The sequence below is a fragment of the Agelaius tricolor genome, unplaced genomic scaffold (genome assembly GCF_023055355.1).
Source record: "Agelaius tricolor isolate 1412-34295 unplaced genomic scaffold, bAgeTri1.0.p SCAF_32, whole genome shotgun sequence".
Classification (NCBI taxonomy): Eukaryota; Metazoa; Chordata; class Aves; order Passeriformes; family Icteridae; genus Agelaius; species Agelaius tricolor.
In genome coordinates this window covers 4,082,902-4,108,240 of record NW_027269292.1, presented here as the reverse complement: position 1 = coordinate 4,108,240, position 25,339 = coordinate 4,082,902, and the positions used below count along the sequence as shown (strand labels likewise).

Here is a 25,339-nt window from a genome sequence, read left to right as displayed (position 1 = left end):
AGCCACATGGAGTTTCAGAGGCCTCAGAGGTCAAGAGCATCCATATGGAGGGCCCAGGAGCTCCGTGCGTCTCCCAGCTGTCCCCACGGCAGCTGTGCTTGCAGCCCCTGAACAAAGCTCATTAGGGGGCTTGTTAGGACACTCAGGGGGTGCTCTGAGCTGTCCTGGAAGAGCCCTGGAATCACACCACTCCCAGGAGAAGGCTCCATGTATGAACAGCTCCCATCCATCAGATTGGGAACAGGGAGATCCCGTTATCCATCATGGGCGCTCTCCCACAGCACTGAGTGGGGCAAGATTTTTGAGCAACAACAAAGAGATGCTGACAAATCATCCCTCAAGCCTTGGTCCATGCAGGGGGGTCTGCAGCAACCCTTTCCACAGCTCCCAGCGGAAATGCCAATCTGATTTGTCAAACAGATGTGCCAAAGCACGAGCAACAAATCTTCCATGCCTCAAATCCACCCCAAGGAGATCAACAGTCAACATGGGGCTCTTGGACCCAGCATCAGCTCTGGGGGGAACAGGCTGTGAGGAGCTGTGAGACTCAGATGCTGTTGTTAATTATTACACCATTATATTGGGGAGCTGTGCTAGAGACCATCAGCACTCGAGCTTTTCCATACATGGCCCGTGCAGGATGGAGCTGGGTGCCTGTTCTCCTTCTCCAGATGGGAATGCCACGTGCTGGGGATGGGTTTGCCTTGGACAGCTTTCAGAGATGCTGAGCTGGGAGCCCTGCTACACATTAACTCCCATGCAGTGCTCTACAAGATGTTTTGAACACGTATGCAACACTTGGGACTAAACGGAGGCTGCTTTTAGCAGGGGCAACATCTGGGTATGAGCAGATGTGGGCCAAGCTGGTGAGCAAACCACTGCAACGGCTTTTCTTTAGGAACTGAAGGCATTTTTCCATGGGGTTAAGTGGTTGAGGTGCATAAATTGGAAGGACACCTAATTAAGATTAAAAAGATGAAGGTTTTAGGCTGCTGTGTCCCCTCAGAAACATCCCACGTACCCGCAAGATGGAAGCAGCCACAGCTGGGAGTGGAAGACAGAGCTTAGGAGCAGACAGAACCATGAATTCGTAGTCCTGACAGAGAACCTTGTTTCATCCCCTCTAGTCCGAGGTTAAACACGATGTTCTGTCAAGCCACACTCGGAGGATAACAGGGTTTGGCAGCGGCGCCTCGCTCGCAAAACCGCGTTAAACACGGCTGGGCTCGGCGGGCACCGAGAGCAGGCGCTGCCAGCCCGCCCTTCATCTCTGCTCAGCAACAGCCCTGCTGCATGCTAGCTTCTGGGTTCTTTTTTTTTCCTGTTGAGGTTGGGATTGAAGGTATTTAAGAGGGTATTTTGTGTTTAGATTTAAATGTTTATGTTTTCTTATCTATGTTATAGTCTCACAGGTAGTGAGTTTTGTAGGATTTTACTGACAAGCTCCAAAATGGTTAACTGTTTTTCTTTATAAGGTCTTTTAAGGTTAAACTATTTAATTAAGAAATGACACTAAAATTATTTTTACTTTTAACTTAATAACTAATTACTTGAAGCCCACAATGCAGTTTTTGTTTAATTACAAAATACTACTTAAACTCATGAAGAAGAAGGACTAGTTTCTATTTTAAAACTTCTATCTTGTTCTATATATATTACTATATTCTAAAACTTCAAACTCTAAGTTTTTTACCTTGTGATATTACACACTTCTGATTAAACTACACACTTGTAATTTTAGTGTTATTACTCAATTTTGGAAGCTTTCTCTATGGTTTTAGGTCAAGTGAAGTGTTCTTTTAGGAGGTTAGAGTCTGTTGGTACAGAAAGTTTAAAATTTTTAGCATCTAGAACTCCAACACATCCAGGAGGTAGCACTGTGGTAAATAACTAATAATAAACTCCTCTGTCCCCCCTGTAAAGCTCTGTCTTGTCACTGCTTTCCCTGGAGCTGCTTTGCCCTGACACTGCTCTACCTGCAGGGAAAACAACAGACCCGAGTGCTTAAAGGGGGACCAACCACCTCTCCACGGGCAAGAAAAGGTTAAACCCAGAGGTGCCTGCAGATGCAAAGTGTGAATGAGACTGGGGTTCACACCTTCTCCCAAAGCTCAGCTGTGAGCTGAGCCCCCCAAAGTCCCACCCCCATCCCAACGCAGATGACAGCTCGGGATACAAATAAACCCACCCCTAATTGCACAGCGTTAATTACCGAGGGTGTTTGGGTTTCTCGGAGAACATTAGCTTGTGAAGAGCTCCATCAAAGAGCCCTTGGGGCATCCAAATCAAGGCAAAGCATCAAACCCCAAGCGCTGTTTTGAAAACACAGCTTCAAATGCTCTGTGCGGGGAGGAAAGGCTTCCCCTGCCCCCAGGCAAGGGCAGAGGCTGTGACCTCGGGGTACAACATCTGCAGGAGCCTCTGGGGACACCCAGCGCTGCTCCCAGGGTGCTTCCAGCAAAGCTTTGACCACAGGCACTCATGGACGTGTTTGCTCCACTGGATTTCCCCTCCTGTTCTCCCAAGCCCAACCTTTTGCGCCCAAGCAGGGCAGGTCTGAGTTTGCCCCTGCACAGAACTGGTTTCCACCAGCCTGGGAACAATTAGGAGAAGAATCAACTTAGGGAGAAAACAAAAAAAGCCCAAAAAACCAAAAAGTGACCAATAACTGCAACCTCTGGTTAGCAGAATATTTTTAGCTACACCAACCTATGTATAATATATAACTATATATCTAATATATATTATAATTTTTATATATATAATATATATTATATACACACATTATATTATATTATATTATATTATATTATATTATATTATATTATATTATATTACATTATATTACATTATATTACATTACATTATATTGTATTATATTATATTATATTATATTATATTATATTATATTATATTATATTATATTGTATTATATTGTATTATATTGTATTATATTATATTATATTATATTATATTATATTATATTATATTATATTTCGATATATATTTTAATATTATATATAATATCTATATAATTATATATATTTATATATATTATATATAAATATCTATATACATAACTATATATATAAAATTATACTATGTACAATATATAACTACTAAGATATAACTATGTTTTTATAATGATGGAACAGTATTGCAGGTGAGGTGTGCAAAGAAGGAGTGAAAACAGCAAAAAAGTGACATCAAAAAGTAATAATCACAAATTTAAAAGAGAAGGTAATTAAGAGCATCAAATTCAGGGGAAGAATTTCTGATCACAGTCTGGAACAATGTAAAAGAGGACTTCAGTAATATTTGGGTAGTAGTTCTTTTTCTAATAGAGATGGTCTTTTTCAGCCAAACCCACTGGATTTGAAGAAGAAAATTAATTCAGGGAAGTTTTAAGAACAGTGTCCCTAGGCCACTTCCAAGTCCCTTTTAGTCTTCAGATCTCTAAATAGAAGTTTCTAAGCATCCATGCAGCTATTTCACAGCTTTGCACTCATATGGGTACATGTACATTTACTTGGAAAGGGCTGTTATATGAAAAAAAGGAAAATAAAGATCCATAGAGATTTGCTCACATCAGTGAGAAAGCTTCTGGCAGTTGCACATATTTTAAAATATTATTTCAGTTTACACTTGGCATTTCTCACACTCTTGCTCACAACCCTGCAGCTTACACTGACCCTGCTCCTGGAAACAGCCCCATGGGCCAAACCCAGCATCTTCTGCAGAGAGGGACCACCAAACACTTCCCATCCATTCTCCTACAGGATTAAAACAGCATTTATTTTCCAAAGTGACACCAAAAAAACATATTGATATTAGAAAGCTCAAGCCAGCCAAGCCCTGCTCTTCCTCTGTGAGGATAAAGACTGGGGAGGGAGGGAGGGAGGGGTCCCTGAGGACACCAGTGCTCACCTGCCTCCAGGTGCTGACACCCTGAGGGGACACCTGCAGAGGTGGCACCACACCAGGTCACCCATGGGCTGGACCCTGCACAAGGAGCAGCATCCCAGCCCAGCTGAGCACATCACAACAGCTGCTGAGAGCAAAGCTCCTGCAGCTACCCTAAAACATGGGTTTGCACTGCCTGGAGAGAAAGGATCAGCCCCCACCAGAAATATGTGAAAGGAAATCATTTACAGCCCTTCCTGCATCCACCAGAGAGGTTAAAGATGCTGATTCCACCAGCATACCTCAAATAAAAACCAAAAAACAAGCCCACTCCACAGAGAAAGCTGCTTCTACCCCACCAAGTTACCAGGGGTAAGAACTTCAAGCATCCTTTGTGGAACAGATGTTTGCACCAGCCTTTCTGCAGCCACCCAACAGGCACAGGCAGCTCACAGGGGGCTGAAGGGTTTTTCAGGCAGGAAGATGGTGGAGATACACTTGGACTCAATGATCTTAAAGTTCTTCTCCAACCTAACGGATTCTGTTTGGACAGCAGTGCTGTTTAGAGAAAGGGGCTTCAAGGGAGATATTTAGGAGCATGAACCAGCCCAGGTATGATCTGCACTAAAGGCAGGAGCCAACCATCCATCCTGGCTGTGGGGCTGAAACCCCAGAAGGTCCCTGTTTATCAGCACAAGGGTGGGGATAGGCCTGAAGTGAAGAGCAGGCTCAAGGTTTAGTGTTTGCAGATGGGTTTATTGAGTTAGGCTGAAGGCTCAGGTGGGAATGTCCCTCTGGGCAGGGGCTGCTTTGTCCTGTAGCTTTTTGTCCATAATCTCTGGCCCTGCTGGTGCTGGGGCAGGGTGTGGGGTGGGAGCTGGGGTCTGGTTCCATTTTACCATGCCCAGTGTTTATATTTCAAACTGCAACAAAGCAGCCCAGTGGTGCAGGAAGGACCACACCAAAGGTCTGAACAAAGGCACTGGAGCAGCACAGAGCCACCAACCTGTGCTGGAGCAAACCTCAGATTGTGGGGGTGCTTCCAGGATCTCCTGGGCACAGCAGCAGAGCTCTCATCCAGAGTTTTCACTGCAGGTTCAGATCTACACTGAAATGAGTCAGTGACCTCATCCAACAAGGATGAACAAACAAGAAGATGACAAGCAAGTGTTGCTAAGTCTCAGAAGATGTAACATCATTCCTGATCCCAATTAAATACAGCCTTGCAAACATCCAGGCTCTGACTGATCATGAGATCCATATGGGGTCATTTGCCTCCTTAGGTCTGTTTTTCCAGCACCCTCAGATGCTCAGTTAGAGCCAGGCTGGAATAGAACTGACTCTATAAAATTTAAGTGAGAGATTTAGAAGACTCTGAATTTGAAGGAATCAGTCAGACTGAGAAATCCCTCTCTAAAAACACTTGCTTTGGGACAAGATGGTTCAGCTGTGGTCCTGAGTGTGACTGCCACATCTTCAGTGCCATGTGACACACCTGAGCCTGTGCCAGCTAAATCTCATTGAACAAGTCCTGCAGCCCCCAGCACTCCTCAGTGAAGAGCCAAGGGTGGTCTTACATCCTTCATTTCAGCCCAGGACCTCTTCCACCAGCAGGTTTCTGATGGATTCCAGGGCTAGAGTTTTAATGAATTCCTTGAATCCTTTATTTGGGCAAAACTGGACAAAGTTAACTTCAGTGTAAGCTTGAGATAACAAGAGAATTAGGACTCACAACCTTCTTTTGAAAAGATGGTCAGCTCTGCCTGGTATTAAACTTTGATATGAGGTTTCAATGGGAGAAGAACAAGATTCCTAAAGTATGAATCTGTTGAATAGATTTTATAAAGGTGGAGGTATTGTTACAACTTCACTGCCCAGCTGAGATAAAGGTGTTCCTTTACTTTGCTTATTCTACCAACACACATTTCCTCATTTCCAGCCCTGATACTGAGTCTGAATCATGTGTTGCCACATTTAAAGCCCTTCTCCATTCCCACTGAGCTGTATGTCCATGGAGCATTTGAAACAAACAGGCTTTTGGGACCCAGCTCTGCAGATAAAATTGCTTTAGAGAGCTGCCCAAAGGAGGTCTCAGCTCTAAATCCTCCTTGTGGGAAGGTGAGCTCCATGTCCACCTTCCCAAGAGTTTTGGACATATCTGGGTTGAAAGGAAAATTAAGGTTTCTATTAGAAGATAGAGCACTACCAGGAAAGAAAACATTTCTTCTCCCAAGGATGCCTGAAAGGAAACAAAGCTCTTATGACCTGTAGCCATAAATTTAAATTTCATAAAGCAAAGCTCTTATGACCTGTAGCCAACTATCCCACAGTTCATGGGATAAAGGGATGAAAAGAGATTGGGATTAGGGATGGCAGAACAAGGGCACGACACAATCTCCACTCCTTTTGTTCTCTGGTTCTCTGTCAGTGAAGGAGAGACCAACTGTGGCAGCAAATGGTAAATAAATGATATTTTATCCAGGGCTTTGCCTTATTTACATTATGACAAATGCCAGATAACACCACAGAGCTGCTCAATCACTATGTGTAAGTGCTACAAACTGCTCCCACATGCAGCACACTGCCTCCTTCTCTCACACAAGACACATTTTTGCAGGATCAGGCCCTCATTCAGTTCTTTCACTGCTTTTTCACAATTTTTTTCCAATTTAGGGAGGAAAAGTTTTATTTAATTATCATCTTTTTTTTTTTTTTGTGATTTGAATTGACCAACTGCATATCTTCCCCTGCCTTTATCAAAGAAGCCACCAGTACCAGAGCACATCTAATTTTAAGAGGGCTTTAGTAGGCAGACTTAAAATTGATCATGCATTTTAGTTTCAGTAACTTGCAATTTCTGCATGCTTTGATAGAGCACTTTAAAGAACAAGTCTTTAATGACAAAGGCTTAAAGGAAGTGACCTTTCTGAAGAAAATATCAAAGCTTGGAAAAGATAGCTCCTTGGAAAAAAAAAGGCTGAATTAAAATGACCTTGTGTTCTGAAACTTCTTCATACAATATCTGATGTCTTACTTTTCCTTTGTACCCTCCAAATGGGACCAAGTATAATTTAGCAGTGTGGTGCCTCCAGTCCATTCTTTGATTTGGGGAGAACTTTCAGTGCATTAAGAGAATTTTTAAAAAATCAGATCCTATAGAGATTGTCTATGAAGACCCCTCAGCACCAGGATCAAAGCTGCTCCTGTTTTCCAGAAAATTCAATAAATATTTTTTTCTAATCACTATAAAATATTTTTTTTTCTGTGCAGCAAAAATCATTTCTCAGTTTGAAACCACCACAGTCAGGAGAGATTTGGGCAAGCACCAGGAGTACCTGCTGTCCCCAGCACAATTAAAGCTCTGTTGCAGACACAAGCAGAAGGAGGGACCTTGTATCCCTTTCCTTCCAGCTGGGCCAAAAAGGAGCATTTTTGTTCCATGTAACACAAGAACTGTGAGTGGCACTGAAATAAAGTGCCACCTTGATAAAGGTCACCTCCCTGGGTACTGGTGAAAAATGTTACAGTGACTTTTTGGGTTTTACAGAGGGTGAAACAATCTTCAGTCATGGAGCAAAATCAATAAATTAAATAAACATAAAACAGAAACAAGGTTGTAACCACACTGAAGCTGGTTTGGCCAGAGCTTGTTTAGGGACAACAAAGCCAACTCCTGGCTGCTGGCAATTCCTTACCAGGTGGGGGAAAGAGAGGCAGAGAGCAAGAAATAACTGTGGAAATCTTTCTAATCCTTCAGTTTAGACTCTAATTCTTACTTGCCACAAAAATGATCAGAACAATGTTAACAGCTACAAGAGAATTCCACCCAAACTTACATTTCAGTTCTTCCAAGGTTCAAAGTGGTCCTCAAGCTGTAGTTGTTGCTGGAGAGAATTCTACAAGAGTTTTGAAACCTGATGGATTCCAGGGCTAGAGTTTTAATGAATTCCTTGAATCCTTTATTTGGGCAAAACTGGACAAAGTTAACTTCAGTGTAAGCTTGAGATAACAGGAGATCTAGGACTCACATTGAGTCCTAATTGACCAACATCTACTTTTCTCAAACTGCTCTATGATCATCAGTGACATTAGCAACCCAATTCCACCAAAAAGAAGGAAATTCAGGAATTCAAGTAGCAAGAAGAGCGTCCATGTGTTTCTTTATGGATGTACACCCTTTCCTGCTGTCAAAAGCACCAAACCCACCCAGATTTAATGGACAAACACAAGCAGAGAAGCAGAATCAAAGATGCTCATTTCCCTCAGGCATGAGAGGAGCTGCCACTGTCCCCATCTCTGCCATTTGGACATGGGGCCATGCTCAGTGGGTACCTCTCAGTGCCCACAGCCTGTTCCTCCTGCAGGGCCCAGCCACTGCTGCCCTGCACCTTTTGGGGTAATGTAGCCATGATATTTTCTGAAAAATCCCTTCCTTAGGATTTTTCCTCCTGAGAAGCTGAGAGGCCTCAGGAACAAAATGTAACCAATGGTTATCTGCTGCTGTGGAATGCAACAGGTGCATCTGGGATTGGTCCATGTTGGTTGTTTCTAATTAATGGCCAATCACAGTCAGCTGGCTCAAACTGTCTGAGCCACAAGCTTTTGTTATCATTCTTTCTTTTTCTATTCTTAGCCAGCCTTCTGCTGAAATCCTTCCTTCTATTCTTTTAGTATAGTTTTAATAATATATATATAATAAAATAATAGATCAAGCCTTCTGAAACATGGAGCCAGATCCTCATCTCTTCCCTCATCCTCGGACCCCTGTGAACAGAGTCCCAGGGTAAAAACCTTTTCCTGCCCTCAATTAGCTCAATGCATCCCAACAATTCCTGCTCCTCCATCTCCCCATTCCCCCAGGCCAGGCTTTGTGGCACCTGCCACAGCAGCACCTCCTCCTTTATCAGAGGAGCCTTATCTGTAATTAGAAGAATCACTTGTTGATTCAAGGAAGGTGAAAAACCTGCCCAGGCCCTGACAACCAGCAAAGCAGCCAGAGCTGGGGTTTGGCACGGAGCTGCCAGGAGGAGGGGTGGATGGAGCCAGCCTGCCAAAGCCTCTCCTCCTTGATCTTGGTGCCAGGAACAGATAAGAGCCCAGCTGGTGAGCTGGGACTTGGCAGCACAGCTGCCTCCACTATGGCATTAGGGGAGAGGAAACCTCCAAATTCCACCCAGGCTGTGGCACAGGAGCACTGGTGACACCATGGTGAGGCAGGAGAGGGGGCCATCCCCAGCAGCAGGGCCCCTCTGGTGCTGCCAGGGCCACAGCTGGACTTGGAACAGGAATTTCTGGCCCTTTCTCAAGCATTGGGCCTTGATCCCAACAGCACCAGCAGGAACAACAAAGCCAGACCTAAATGCACACATTCCAAATGCTCCAAAGGAAGGCCATGGAGGTACCAGCACTGTCCCATGGCTGGGGACAGGGTCAGCTCTGAGGGCTGCCCACACTGCCCCTCAAAGCTCACCCCAGAAAACACGGCTGCTTCCACCACGGCACTCAGGGGAGAGGGAGCCTCCAAATTCCACCCAGGCTGTGGCACAGGAGCACTGGTGACACCGTGGTGAGGCAGGAGAGGGGGCCATACACATTCCAAATGCTCCAATGGAAGGCCATGGAAGTACCAGCACTGTCCCATGGCTGGGGACAGGGCCAGCTCTGAGGGCTGCCCACACTGCCCCTCAAAGCTCACCCCAGAAAATACGGCTGCTTCCACCATGGCACTCATGGGAGAGGAAACCTCCAAATTCCACCCAGGCTGTGGCACAGGAGCACTGGTGACACCGTGGTGAGGGAGGACAGGGGGCCATCCCCAGCAGCAGGGCCCCTCTGGTGCTGCCAGGGCCACAGCTGGACTTGGAACAGGAATTTCTGGCCCTTTCTCAAGCATTGGGCCTTGATCCCAACAGCACCAGCAGGAACAACAAAGCCAGACCTAAATGCACACATTCCAAATGCTCCAATGGAAGGCCATGGAGGTACCAGCACTGTCCCATGGCTGGGGACAGGGCCAGCTCTGAGGGCTGCCCGCATTGCCCCTCAAAGCTCACCCCAGAAAACCCTCTGGAATCTCCTCAGACTTCCTGGGATTGTCACATGCCCACGTAGCACCAAGGTCACATCACCCTGACTCCTTCCTAACAACACCCCTGGCTCTGTTACCAGCCCATGAGGAAGGAATTCCCTGTGCCCAGAATATCCAACCCCACCAACAGCCAGAGCTGCCTGCAGTGCCACCCTGCTGCTCTTATCCTTGTGCCAAAGAATCCCTCCAAACACAGCACAAATTCCCACTTTACAAAGCCACACAAAACCCCCCTGGCTACTGAGGTGAGTGAGATGCTCAAGCAGGACAATAATGTCAAAACAAAAAGATAAGAAAATAATATTTTAATATTATGTAAACACATGGACACAGAAAAATGTCAAAATATGTTAAAATATCTCGGACAATAATAATAATAATAATAGAAAATGGGGTTTTCTTCATGTTTAAAAGTGAAAAAAATGGTATTGGGAAGGAGTAACAAAAATATTAGTAGAGCAAAGCCTACTTGCTTGGTAAGCAAGCTCAGTGTGGTGTCAAACCGTGTATCAAAAGCATAAATTTGTAATAAAATAATGATAAAAAAATAATGGAAGGAAGATACAACAAAATCCATGCTGGCATGAGCTATGAATATGTTTTCATGAAGTTCATTTTTTTTGTGCTAACAAAAGAACCACTAATCTTTATAATTTACAAGAGCCAAATCTTCAAACCTATTGAAAGCAGTCCATTTGGCAATCACAGAGATCCCACCGGTCCATCAGCTACCTGAAAAAGAAGAGATTTTTGTCAATTATACCTCATTATTTTTATTATAAAAACACAACAGGCTGAAAGCAGGGCTGGGTCCAGTGGGCAGTGGGTCTGGAGCTTTCTATTTATCTAACAAAGTTACCTATACTGGACTTATTACCAAGGATCTATGACATTTTCAGTTTCCAGTTAGCTTTAGCTAATTCCTGTTAACAAACAATTCAGGATTAATATTTTCACCAGCTCTCACACTGATAACCTTCTCACAGTTACTTAAATATCTCAAATGCTGACACTACTTTTACGAGCACACATTCTTAGCTGCAGAAACCCTCATGTGAGATAGATATGAAACACCATCAATGTCTATAAATACAGTAAAGATGGAGTGGTTTTCCTAGGAAGGTTCCTTGTACTCACCTCTCCACGTGAATCACTTACTCTAAAGGCACAGCCAGGCTTTTTATGGCTGCAGCACTTGCCATAATTTATATTGGAGGGTGTAAACCTCTCAAAAAAAAAAAAAAAAGAAAAAAAAAGAAAAAAAAGAAGCTCAGGCTCGTGGAGATCCGGTGCTTTGAAGATGTGATCTGTAATATTCTGCCTTGCATCATTGTTTTCCATCTTTAAAGGAGGTGGCATCACCGCAGCTGTGCAGGAGCCTCACCCTCGACATGCAGGCAAAGCCCAGACTTGCAGAGCACCTGCAGCTCCTCTAATCCTGCCCTAGCAGCACTGACTAAGCACTGGGGAGAACTTCTCAGATGCTTGTTTACTGAAAAGAAGGAGCTTTTCAAACTGCACCCACGTTGGAGGGTTTGTATTAAACTGTAAAACTCTCAAGCACTGGGACCCAGAGGTGTGAATGGTACAAATTGATCAAAGATAAGCCCGTACTTTTTTGGCGTTGCAGGCGTTCGGGTCTTCCTGGAGGACTCTTTTCTGCAGAAAACTTACCTGTAAAATACATCCCACATGAAAACAGGGTACAAAATTCCAATCAATATATTTGTGCTCATTTCATAAAAGGAATTTTTCTGGTCTCTCCTGCCTAAATAGCATGCAGTAACACTTTAGCTGTGTAGAAGAATTCATATTTAATAGAAGACAGTTCTCTTGGCTTCCCTGGCTCTGCTCTGGCTGTGCACCCTTCACTCCTTCAGGAACAGAGACAAACCAGTTGTTAAACCCAGCTGGTGGCACCATCTGGGTAGTGCAAGGCCTTGAGAGCTCCCATGGGATTCCTGTGCTCTGATCCCTGCACTTCTGCTCTTGTGATGGAGGTACTCACCTGTTCCCCAAGTGGATGAGAATTAATGCTTATTAACACACTGCATCCCTCCAGGAGCAGACAACCAGGCAGCAAATCCTTTATATTTAGCAACAAGTTTAGAAAACTTCACCCAAGCCTCAAGTATTTTCATTTTCTGCTGTTTATTTTTATCCCCGCGCGGTGCTTTTACCCAGCCTATCCTCTTCATCCTCCTCCAACAATAAATAATCCTGACAGGTGCAGGGATTCCAGTGCCCTTCTTGTCTGATGTTTTCAAACAGGAATTTCAACAATTTTCAAAGAGCAGGACACCTGGGCTTCAGAGAGAGCCCAGCTCCCCGAGCAGTCTCCGACGCCAGCGCGCGCGGGAGCGCAGCCAGCAGCGATGGATTTCTGGGAGAGCACCCAGGTTTTCATGTGTGCAGTGACTTCTACTCCTTTGAAATGCTGCTGCTGCTTACAGAAGCTCTGCAGGTGGATATCAGATTCTGCTTTTTTTATTTTTTTTAACTCATTAAAAGGTGTGGTGTTAGCTCGGAGTGATGCTTCCTAGCAGGCAGTACTGAGAGTACTTTTAGGAGTCTTTAGAAATAGCTTTTTACTATCAACTGGAAATAGATCTCCCCAATAGACCCTTAACTCTTTATTTCCCACAATTATTTAAGTGACAAAGAGCATCACTTCCCCCCTTGAGGTGGAAGCAGAATGTTTACAACCAGAGTGTTGAAGTTGTGTCAGTCCTAGCATATGAAATGTTGAGTTTCCACTGTCAAAATTTCCTGCTTCCATTGAAGGTGGTCTCTGCCAGGGGAAGTGTCTCATGCAAAACAAAATATGCTATGGAATAATTCTTATGCATTGCAAAGAGAAAAAAAGGGGGGAAATCCCCAAATATATGAAATTACCAATCATCTCCATAGAGAAGGTTGTGTAGGAGAGAGAAATGAGAGAAATGAGATCAATAATTTCTTGAAAAATGGTCCTGAAAATTGGCATAAGGATGTGATGATAACGTGATGATAACTTGTAATCTCTGTCCTCGGGTTTTTGCTCTTCCCAGAGCTCAGGGCAGCTCTGAGCCACCAGCTTGGCACTGTCCTTGTCCCAGTTCTTCCCTTCAGCCAGGACAGATCCCAGGTCCCACATCCCACATCCCACATCCCCCATCCCAGTCCTTCCCAGCTCAGTTACATACACAATCCTGCAAACACAGGTGGCATTTTCCTGCATTCCCATTATTCCACAGCTATGATCACCCTTCTTTATGGCTATTTATCCTTCCTCACTGCAGTTCAGGCAATGATGACATTTTGTTTTCTTCCAGCTCCCAATACTCTGAATAGAAAAGCCCCAAATAACTTCTGCAGGAACCATGTGTGAGTGACACACCCAATTAATCAGCAGTTCCCTATTTCCAATGACATTTGGATATTCCTATAGGGAAATTGAATAGTCTAGTTCATAGAAATCATACTGATTCTGCAGAAGAACTGGTGGTCAGCAATGTTCAAGACAGAACATTACAGAGCCTCTTTATATAGGAAAATATAAAAATATCACAATGATCATTTAGACAAATATCTTAAAAATATCCAATTTGTTTTATTACATAGGCTGGAAAGAAAATAAATTATTTCTAATCCTCTTCTTTGCCCTTTATAGGCAGCTTTTAAATGATTCCTTCAGGAGAAATAGCATAAGGACATGAAAGATAACTCTGAGCTGCATCTGAAAGGCTGAGGAAAAACCCCTAATACTGAATAAACCCCAGCTTTTCCAGGAAGAAAAGTCTGGGATCAAAAATTACAATATGGTACCTGTCAAACTGGAGGAGAAAACTTTTGTGAAATATGACACTGAGTGAGAAGCATGTGAGCGCTGCCATAATTTGGGTTTGACATTTATTCAGTATTTCTGGCCAAATTTCAGACGGTCATAACCTCCTGTCTAGAAGAGATGGCTTTTATCCATCCTAAAATGCTGAAGAAGAAGAATTTACCTGAGATTTTAAAGATGAAATGGTGTCTTCAAATTCCTTTCTGGTAGATGCTGGCAGCAGCCCTTTGAGTATTTTTTGATATTCTTCTCGTATAGTAACCAACTGTAACAGAATAAAGAGAAATTTATATAGACATGGCTGCTCTTAGGTGCTGTAAATTTTTTTGCTTCTTTTGCCCAAACTGGAGGTCAAATAAACACAGAATTAATTGTGCTATCAAAAGGGAGAGAGAAGAAAGATCAGTGAAGACCTGATCAAAAGAGGCGAAAGAGACAAAGAAAGGCAAAAGAAAACATAAGAATAAAAATATATATGGAGAGGGGGAAAAAAATGAGAAAAGAACATGGTCTGAAGAAGCAATAATCATTCTTAAATTCATCTGAACTGAGCATTTATACAGATACTCCTTACAAATTGACAGAAGTTTTCTGTTTGTCTTTGTGGGATCTGAACCAGGTCAGGGGGGTGACATTTGTCCCCTGCTTTCCAAGATAAATTTTACATTTCTCAACTTCTAGGTGCTTTTGTGGATTTTTTATTATTACTCTTCATCCTGCAACGATTTTTCATTGCACTTTGTGTCTTCCTCAGGTTCATGGACACTACAGAACTTTCAATGAGCAGATTTGAGCATCTTAGACCCCAAAATAAGGAAGTCTGAATAGAGGGAAATTTTCATCTGCAACTTTATTTAACAGATGCTGAGTAAACAGGAGTTACAGAGTTACATGAAGAGGGATCAGATGGAAGGGTTGTGCTTCTTATCTCTCCAGAATGGCTGGATTTGGTGAGTTTTGACCTGGGATAATTTGGGGAGTGTGGTTCAGGCCAACCCATCACGTTCCCACTTGGCTGAATCAGGGCCTCACATCTCTACTTAACTCCCAATAGGATTAACTGCTTAACTCAAATTAAGCAAGGACTTGGGTGTTTTTCTGGATTAGCATCTGAATATGTAAATAAAGGATCAAAGGGCTTCGATATCAGATTAACTCATAAAATATCTTGAAACTTTCAAGCGGAATCTCTTTTTTTTTTTTTTTTTTTTTTTGGGGGGGTTTTTTTCTTCCCAAATGGCTGAACTCCACCACTGCAACCACAAACCCAACCCTCAGCCTCACACCTGAGGAAGCCACGAGTTCCAAACCCCAGAGCTCCCAGAGGTGAGAACCCGAGGCCGAGTTCATCCCGGCACCATCCCATGGGAAAAGCAGCTCCCGCCAGAACCTGCATTATGCAGCGTGCAATTATCAATACAAAAGGAATAAAACAATCTGATGAAACGTTAGGAAAATTCTCCCTCTGAGTCACCCCGACAGGCAGGAGGAATTGCCAAATCTCTATGCAAATGGGCAATTAGAGGCTTTCCTTGGGAACTGCAAGGAAGTGATGCCACTATGCAAATCTGAAGGGGAAAAAAAAAAAGGAAAAAAAAGAAAGAGGTGAGACAGGAAACCTCGTTTGAACTCTGCTCGTGTAAAAGCCAGCGAACAAAATTTATGTTTTTGAGAGCTACACCAATAAATTCATGCTACTATTTCTATCAAGGCTTCCAAAGTTATGCATAAGTGGTCTGCCAGGATAAATATTTTCTGAGCCAACAGCTCATTTGGGTGGGGACCTTGATAGAGCAGAAACATATATTTCAGTTGATTCAACATGTTCCATTTATTCTTGGTGAGACGAGACCAGAAACAGGCAGCCAGAGCAGCAAAACGCTTTTATTTCCTGAATTTTGATGAATAACAATCTATTTAATGGGTAAAAGGATCTGGATGATCACCTGGCCAATATGCAGCTGTAACAGAAGCTTTAATACAGCTCTGTGAGGGAAATAATAATTTTCTAATTGTGCAAGAGTTTTCTTGCAACCAGGTCACTGGTTTTAACAGTTTAATCTGCAGTTATTCTCTAAATAAATGCTTTCACAATGCTGGAAACATTTGTTATTGACTTTGCAGAGCAGCAGAGGATCACTCCCTTTTGACAAAGGTGTTTCTTGGAAAGCCAGGAAGAAATATTGCATTGTGCTTTGAAGTATGGAGATACCTAACAGGGCCAGCTGAGAATGGAGAGAGAAAATGAGAACCAAGCCCTGGTAGCTGCACTTTGGCTTGGGACTGAGCCCTTACTCTGTTTCAGACACAAGGCATGCACTTTTTTTTTGCAGTGAAACCTGTTCTTTTGGATACAATTCCAATTTCTTTGAGCAGACAAAACATGCTACTTTCAGCTCTGCTCCCTGCTAATTGCATCACAATAGGATGAAAATAAGTGCCCAGCTGTTTCCTGCTGTGTTATGGTAAACAACCTGCTGGTATTTTTGGCTGAAGTCACTATCAAGGTTTATTGACCCAAGAGATTAAAGCAGTGCATGGCAAAAATCTAAATCACTTCTTACAACTGAAAAATAACATCCAGTGGGCTAATGGGTACTCATTTTAATGGCAGAAAGTTTTTATTTTTTAACACTTATTTTTCACCCACGAAAGCTATGTCTGCAGGGATAGATTTTTTTGTGCCTTAAAGGCTTTTTTGTTCTTTTATAGCCTCAAGCTGCCTCCCTAGGATCCACAAATACTGTGTCTCCTCTTGCACACTTGAGGGACGTTTAAAATTGCAATTCTTCATCCCTCAGGAGGGCTTTAGTCAGCTGAATGAGGATGGCTCTATTTCATTTACTTGTGTTCATTTTTCTTCAGTCCTGAGAAAGTTGGTTGGTTTTTTTTTGGTTTTTGTTTGAAAATTCATTTTGGTGAGCTGATTTAATCCATGAACCCCCAGGAAGGTTTTATAGCTTTTAATATTAAGCTGCCACAGTGGTCTTTGTTTATTCAGGTTGGTGGCTAATATATGAGGTTTGGAGTTTGATCATCAATCATCTTTGGTGTCAGCAGAAAGCTGAGGTTGCCACACGTAGCTCATGTGTGCTTGGTCACCTGGTAAATCGGTAAAAAAAGAAGAGATAAATAGTGACACAATTATTTAAGTGATGCAAAAATGGGACTTGGAGTTTCATAGACTACACTGAAATTGTGTTGGGCATTGACCATTCTCAAAGAGAGAAAAGCTGAGTTTGATGCCCAGAAGAGAAACATACAAACCTGAGCTTTCCAAACCAACCAATCCCGTGCTTATCAGCACAATCTCAGGATTGTTAAGGTTGAAAAAAGCATTTAAGGTCCAGTCCAACCATGAAGCAGCACTGCCAGGGTCCCTCAGCACCACGTCCACACCTCTGCAGTCCCTCCAGGGATGGTGGTGACCATTTCCTTGGGCTCTACTGCAGAATCTCCTTTCTTCCCGAAAGGTGCCTGTGCTCAGCTGGGGCTGGGCTCTGACACAACCAGAGCACACAGCCCCGAGCTGCACCAAGGGAAATCCAGGTTGGAGAGCAGGGAAAAGTGTTTGCCACAAAGGGGGATAAAGTTCTGGAATGTTCTGCCCGGGGAGGTGGGGGAGTCCCCATCCCTGGGGGTGTTTAACAAAGCCTGGATGTGGCACTGGGGGCCAGGGTTTGGGTGAGGGGCTGGGGCTGGGCTGGACTCGATGGCCTTGGGGCTGGGGATTCTGGGAATTCTGGGAAATCAGCTTCAATTTTTCACTGCTCCCCAGAGTCTTCTGCTGGCACAGCTCAGTGCTGCAGTTCTTCTCTCCAGCCTCAGAGGGATGTTTGGGGCTGGGTTAGGAGCGGGTGGGAGCACAGGAACAAGCTCCATTGGCTCCGTGCCGTGCTCCAGTCTCTCTCCTTCCTTTCTGAAAGAAACAACTCAAGCACATCCAAGAGAAATGCAGCATCTTCAAGGTGAGCAGATGAATTTCAGCCATGTGCTGCCACCAGCCTGCAAAGCACTGGGTGTTCTGTGTCTCTTCCATGCTCTCCACCAGAACCTGAGATCCTGCTCAGGTTCCCAACACCCAACTCTTCCTTCCTGACATCCCACAGCTCTGTGATGCTGAGTTAATCCCTGTTGCAAAATACCCATCTCATAAAAAACAAAAAAGTCCACAATTCAAAAGCCCCAAACAAATACAATCTTCTCCAGACCTTCCAGCTGTAAATGGCTTTATCTGAACCAGGGGAGCATAAGGAAACTGCAAAAGAAGCTCTGAAGTAAATGAAGGGACCACAGAAAGTTGTTCAAGTTCCTTTAAGAAAAAAATCTTGTCTTGAAGGACATGAAGTTAATTTTGTGCTTGTGTCAGATAAGAATCAAAAGACAGTTGCCTTAACCAGAGTATTGTGGCTTTTTTAGTATTTTAATTTCTGCCTGTCTATAATATTTATGCAGCATAATGTGTGCCAGGGAATACTAGGATAGTGACCAAAAGGCATAATTAGAATCTTCTAGTTTTTATCAAATTTTCTCCATGTTTCAGGGTGAGCAAGATGAGGAAAGTTATTTCTTGTCTCTCCTAAATCCTTTCCTATATCAACAGTTGTGTGCTATAATGCTGTTTATGAGACAAAAAAAAACTCTTAAAAAAGGTTATGGATCTTTTCTGCAACATCTCTGAATGGAGACAGGAAAGATCTGCTGCAATAAATCTGAAGACAGGTGAGGGTTCCAAACAGGTAAAAATAAACCTTTCAGTCTTAGGGAGATAATTTAATCTCAGAATAAAGTCTCCTCCTTCTAAATGAAGGTAGTGGTAGTAGTAGTAGTAGTAGTAGTAGTAGTAGTAGTAGTAGTAGTAGTAGTAGTAGTAGTAGTAATAATAATAATAATAATAATAATAATAATATTGAAAAGGTCAGGTTCATTCAGGTGAAGGAATTTTCTGAAAGCACTGTGAAAAGGGCAAATGAAGGACAAAATATTACATTGCCATCCCAATTTAAAAAAAACCCTAATCAACAGAAAGAGCCAACCAAAAGAATCCACCAAAAAATAAAAACCCATCCAACATGCAAAGAATGATTAATCACTTGTTTGTGTGCTCTCTAATTGCAGGGACTCCTCCTTTGCTTTTCAGCACTCCTGAAATCTAAGTGAGCACAGCTCCACTCCTACAAAACCTCTGTGGGTCCAGATGTGCCCCTTCCTCCCTCAGCTGGCCTGGGGGACGCTGAACAATGTCCCCAACCCAGGAACAAACCAACCAAAATTGGCAATTTCCTTAAATTTCAGACCCCTCCGGCCTCTGTTGTAAAGAGAACATTGAACTGGAGCTTGAAATCTTCTGAAATGATTTTTCCCAAGGAAGAATCCAGTGATGTATCAATTGTTTCAGAGAAGACCAAGGTCTGCACATTTGTCTTTTCAGAAAATCACCAAACACGAATATCCGCCGCTTTCCAGTCTGGTTCCAGGCAGAGGGAATTTTGACTCTCACTGTGCAAGGGCTGTTGAAATATGGCTCTCCCAGATCTGGAGGAACAGCGTGCAACTTGATACAAATGTTCTCGAGTTCTTAAGAAAAGTAATGAATGCCATAAATCCCACGGATTTGGCTCAGCTGAAAACAGCGACCGGGCGAGATCAGCTGAGCGAGTTATTTTGTTGAGTGAACACCATGTTGCTCTCCACTGAGAAAATCCTGCTGGAGCACCTCCCCTGTCCTGACAGTTCCAATAAAAGATAAATTGGTGGCATAGCCATCCCCTTTGTGTGTCTGTCTGTAGCCAGTAAACCATCCCAGCATCCAAGACATTTTTGCCTTGTTGTTTTGCTGACCCACGGGGACCTCCAGCCCTGCTGAGCTCCTCGCTGGGCACTGAGTTTGCTGCTCCAGGTCATTTTTTTTTTTCTTTTCCCAACCTGCATCCAAGTGGCCTGGTTACTTCAGTGGCTTGTGTTCCCATCTCTCTTTTCTTGAACAAGATCTCCCACCTGGAAAATCCTCTGATTGTAGTTAAGCAATCTGAGTCCATATAATTCATAGCTGCAAAAGAAGCTTTTTGAACAAAAACCCCACCAGTGGGCTGCATATGGCAAGAACAGCATTCCTGGGACTACACGACTTGGAGAGGAATAAAAGCTTTCACTGTCAACACCACGGAACAACCAGGAATGTTGTGGCTAGAAAATTCACGCTGTTCCCTCAGCCTCCCCCTCGCCAGGGCTCTGCTATTGTTCCAGCTGGGATTTGGAGGATCCTGGACTTATTTTCTTCTCCTTCCAGATGACTCATGGCAGATGCCATCTTTGTTCCCCCAGCTCTCTTCCCCTCAGCTCCTGTCACTGCCATCCCTTTGCTGGCCCAGGAGGTTGGGATGGCAGCAGGAGGCCTCTCCCCTCCACAGGGTGAGGGGGACATGGGGGGACACCCCACTGACACCCCCTGATCCAGAGGAAGCAGCCCCAAACCAGCCCAGCTGCTCCCCAGTGCTGCTGGGCCAAAGCTGACAACATGGAAAACACAGAATATTCTGGGCTGGAAAAGGCCCACAGGGATCATCAGGTCCAACACATGGGGTTAATTTCTGCCTCTGGCCATTCCTCGTGCACTATCAGGATAATTAAGTCTGAAATGAAGCTCTGAGCATCTCTGACACCACTGCTGGAACACATTTATGCCTTTCAGTTTCACATTCCAGCATGTGCCACCTTCCACACACTCCCTCCCATCTGGGGTGGCTCAGCAGGGAGAGGTTTCAGAGCCTGATCCAGGAGGTGCCGAGTGCTCCCCAAGGCCAGAGAGGGCTCACAAAGCTCAGCAGCAGCAGCAGGATCAGGATCTGCCTTTCCACACCGACCCTGTGAACAAGCAAAGCTCTATAGATAATAATCAGAAGCTACTTTTACGACCACCATTTCCAAGAACAAAAATCCAAGCAGTGTCTCCAGTGGAAAAGCAGCTGCCAGGCTTGCAGAGCCTCAGGGCTGGGAAGGATGGGCAGGGCAGCAGGAACAGGCCTGGATGAAATTGCCATGGATGGCATTTGGTGCTGATTAAACTGACAGCAAAACAGTGCCTTAGAATTTACATGAAGGTGAAGATCACCATAAAGTTGGTATTTCCCAGTCTTTTTAGCTCCATCTCCTAGAAAAAGAGACTGGGACAGTTTCCTGATTGAACAGGCATTGCTGGGAGCACGACTGGAGATGAGGATTTGCTGCTCTGTTCTTGTGTCATCCCCTCCAGACATCCCCAATTCCTTTTTCTTTTAATTCCCTGCACCAAGCACCAGTATCACTGTTCCTTGTAGTCCTAATTTAACAGGCTCTCAAAGAGCAAAGTTCCCTTCATGGATAAAATATAAGCAAACCACAGATGCTCTAATAGGAGGTACTGCCCTCTTAAAAGGACACTCTCTCCCATTCACTATTATTTAAGACAAAGAGCAAGAAAAGTGACATTTTAAAACAATCTCTAATTCCTTCATGCTGCCATATGCTTCTATTCTCTTTTGGTAACAATTCCCTTTTTCCCTTTTAACTATTTGTCCTGTACTTTCAGTTTGCTGTCTCTCTCTCTCCAGCTGGCCACCAAGCTCCAACAATTCATTCTGTTCTGCTCAGGAGGTGTATATTTGTGTGTTTTCCAGTTGTGTCTGATTACCAAAGCTAACATTTGATCACCGGCTTCCACACATGCACCAACTATCCTCAACTCTTTTCCCTTTGACAGTTGCACAGTTGGTGAGAGCCTCCTCTCCTGCAGTTCCTGCCATATGGAGCTCCTGGGAACTTTTAACTCCATTGATTTCCAGCTCCTTTCAAATCCCACCTGCAAAGCTGTTTTTCTGTGCTTGAATCTCAGCTTCCACCTCCTCCTGCTAATCTGAAACCTCATGCCATACAGAATAATTTACTGTATTCCTTGTAATTCTCTTTCCTTTCATAGCTTGCCATTAAAGGAAATGATAGACAAATATAAAACACAAAACAAAAATATAATACATAATATAAAATGTGGCAAATGCAAAATCCTGCTTTATCCTAACAATCTCAGTCTTAATTAAAAACTGAGGGGTGCTGTTGTATCAAAGTGATCAATGAATATATCAATGGATTTGAGACACCTACTAAGGTAAAAAGTGGTAGAATTGGGCTCCAAATGATGTCTGTGGTCATTTATGGTACCCAAAGTCCACAATGCCCTATCCCTGGAAGTGTTCAAGAATTGGCTTGGAGGAACCTGGTCTATGGAAGGGGGTGGGACTGAGTAATCTTTAAGGTCCCTTCCAACCCAAATTCTATGAAATCAACATTATCATACACCTATGGGGCACCTATGTCCATGAAAGGTCCCTTACAGAGACAGAACCAGGATCAGAGTGATTCCTGCCCACCAGTCTCTACTGGGAAGGCTGAAGAACCTTCCAGAACTGGATGCTGTGGTCTGTGTGTGCCAAACAGCCCGAGCAGTGCTCCCACTCCCACTGGATTCTTCACTGCTTCTCTGTGGCTCTCCAACATCTTCTTTTCAATAAAAATACTTTAAATTTGAAATTTTCGCACAAGTAGTTAGAAAAGAAATCCTCTATTGTGCAGCTGTGGAACCATCAGGTTTTCAGCCTGTGGGCAGCTCTGTCCTTCTGCCTGTTGGTCCCCTGCAGAAACCCTTCACAAGGTTTCATGGTAGGAAAACAGCTGAAACACACGGGTTCCTCCTGCCCCCAGTGTCAGCAGAGCAGAGGATGGGGGAGATGACAGAAGGTCCCTCCTCAGCCACACAGAACTGCACAAAAACACTCTTCCAATCCATCCATCCATCCATCCATCCATCCATCCATCCATCCATCCATCCATCCTGCTGGTCAGAGGCAGGAACCACAGGAACTATTTTAATGTGACAATACTTGGTGGTGCAGTTCCTGAAAGTCACAGTGGAAATTTCTTTCAGGTTCTCACTCTTTTCCCTGCAGAGCCCCAGCAAGGGCTGCTCTTGGTGAATCACTGCTGTGGTTTAAGATCCTCCACATCCAGGCCGGGCTTCCCATTTCTGTGGGAGCAGAAATGGGTCTCTGGGGGAGAAATTCTGGAAGTGTTTCAGCACCGTGGATTGAAGCACGTGGAGCAAACAGCAGAATTTCATCACCACCTCCAGCCTGTGCTGGCTGGCTGGGCCTCAGTTCCCAAAGTGTCCCTTGGCTCGGTGACACAAGGGCTCTCTCCACCCTCCTCACCTGCAGCTGGCCACACAGCCAACCTGGGCTTTTCAATATCCTAATCTAGAGCTTATTTGCCTGATTCTGGGTGACTGTAACATGTTCTGAGAATGACAACACTTGGAGAATGTCTGGGAATTTGAGGGAGGCACCCCAGGCTGCCATCTGATGGTGTTTAGAGCTCTCTGATACCTTTAAAGATCACAGAATCATGGAGTGGTTGGGGTTGGAAGAGACCTTAAAGATCATCTCATTTCAATCCCATTGCCATGGGCAGGGACAACTTTCACTAGATAACTTCTAAGAAGAAATATGGCCCAAAGCCCCAAACTAAAGAGCCAATATTACTCAAGTGCTACAGCCATCAGATTAAGAACTACCTGGGACTCATGCTGTGGACATCAATGTCTATTGCTCATCTGTGCCTCACTGATTCCCTGCTCCCAGCTCCACAAATCCACTGGCAGCAGCACTATTCCCACCAAGGAGAAGGTGTGGCAAACCTTAGAAGTTCCTCTGTGCTACACAGCAACTGAAATTTCAGAAGGATGCATCACAGCATTCATCTGAGAACAAACATATTTAGTTGGCATGGAAACAGTAAGTTGGGCTGAATGTGGTAAATATCCAGCAGCCATAAAAAAATCGAGCAAGTCAGGATAATAAACATTAGAAATGAAAACTGGCTGAATGCTTTTGAATCATGGCTCTTTTACAATTATCACTCCTGTTTTCATTTGAACATGAGTGAAATCCACTTTAACTAAGCTGCTCCATTTTATGCCAAATACTTCTATAACATCCTCATTCAGATAACTCCTTTCTCCCTTTTTTATAATCTGTTTCAGAAAAAAGAAATTAAAGGGCTGAAAACCTCCATTGCTATTCTCCTTCATTTCCTCAGCAACATTAATGAATTGAACATAATTGATTTTCTGTCTCAGAATCTCCTTTAAAACTCTATTTCTGACTTGACTGTTTGGAGGTATCCCTATGGTTTGAGTATCTATACTGTTGCTACTTCAGCTGTTTGCAAACATGAGGAACTTTTTTCTCCTCTGTTATCCCCAATTTTATATCACAGTCAATCCAAATCTATGGCCAGAAACATTAGAACAAGGAATGAAAAGAGTAGGATTTTTTTCCTGAGAAAATTCTTGTGTGTAATTCCCAAAAGACAGATTCTTGGAGCTTTTTAGTAAACTGAGTTGGGGTGATTACCCTTCAAAGAAGAATTTGAAATGAAATGAATGCTAAAGAAATCTAGGTAGTATAGAAAAAAAACCGATCACTACCATGAATTTTTATACAGACCCCAATTCAGCAAAACTTGTTGCACATGCCTAAATTCCTGGATTCATTAAGCTCCCAGTGTCATTTTTAATTACACACTCACAGGATGTAGAGCCTCCTGTATGAACAATGGGGATTTTTGAAGCTATGACTGACAAATGCACAAAGCCACAGGACTTAAGAAATAATGTTTAGTAGGAAATTTTGTCTCACATTAGAGCCAGGCACACATCAGAGACAACCAAGGGATATATTCATTCCAGAAGTACATGATATGGGAACACAATGGGATCACTGGACAGGAAGCTGGTCCCACAGTTATGCAGGACTGAGATACAAGAAACTTCACTGCTGCTTTGCAAGGAAATGGGTTGGACACACCCAAATTTGCCAGAAACCTTCCCAGACTTTAACAGTCCTGTGACCATATACATTCAACAATAACAATATATATAAAACTATATATTACAGTTTTCACATTTACTGCCGGTTTATCACTTTCCATGAATACAGTTATTTATGTCTCAAGATGCTAAAGGAAACCTCCAACATTTTGACCTGAAGAAAGATGATTCAGCTCTGGGACTCCACTCTTGAAGTGCAGCATTACACTGGAAAACCAGGACAGAGACAGGACAACCTTTATGGAAAAGATAAAATTATTTAAGCCAGCACTTTTGAGAAGTGTGATTGGAACCCATCATCCAGAGATGGCTGCCATATGGCACCACTGGTGAGAGAACACAGACACAAAGTGATTGCACCGACCCACGCTGTAAAATGGGAGAGAAAAACCAAACAGGAGTAAACACGAGTTCATCCAAGAACACAAAGTATGGGAATGGAAAAGCTCCATGAAAACAACAGCTCCTCTCCCAGTGCAGCACCAGGCTCCCCTCCAGAGCAGCTCAGGGCTTGCTGACAGCCCCAAGTATTTTCTCCCCTTTATTTATAGGACAGTTTGTCTCTCTGGATGATTATAATAACGAAAGGTTAAGCCTGTGTGAT

The 25,339-nt window shown here is 43.6% G+C and overlaps 1 protein-coding gene across 4 annotated transcripts in view; it reads right to left on the bottom strand.

Moving 5' to 3' along the window:
• Positions 1–25,339, bottom strand: part of CEP112 (centrosomal protein 112) — a 194,988-nt gene that overhangs the window by 20,623 nt on the left and 149,026 nt on the right. For 3 of the 4 annotated variants that reach the window (XM_071451526.1, XM_071451529.1, XM_071451530.1), the window contains exons 25-27: positions 13,981–14,082; positions 11,606–11,665; positions 10,282–10,723 (exon numbers count right to left, since the gene is read on the bottom strand). In XM_071451526.1, the coding sequence (XP_071307627.1) occupies positions 10,694–10,723; positions 11,606–11,665; positions 13,981–14,082 (192 nt within the window). In that variant the 3' untranslated portion in view covers positions 10,282–10,693. Of the gene's footprint in view, positions 1–10,281; positions 10,724–11,605; positions 11,666–13,980; positions 14,083–25,339 lie in introns of those variants that run through there. The other variant, XM_071451527.1, reaches the window with a different exon arrangement.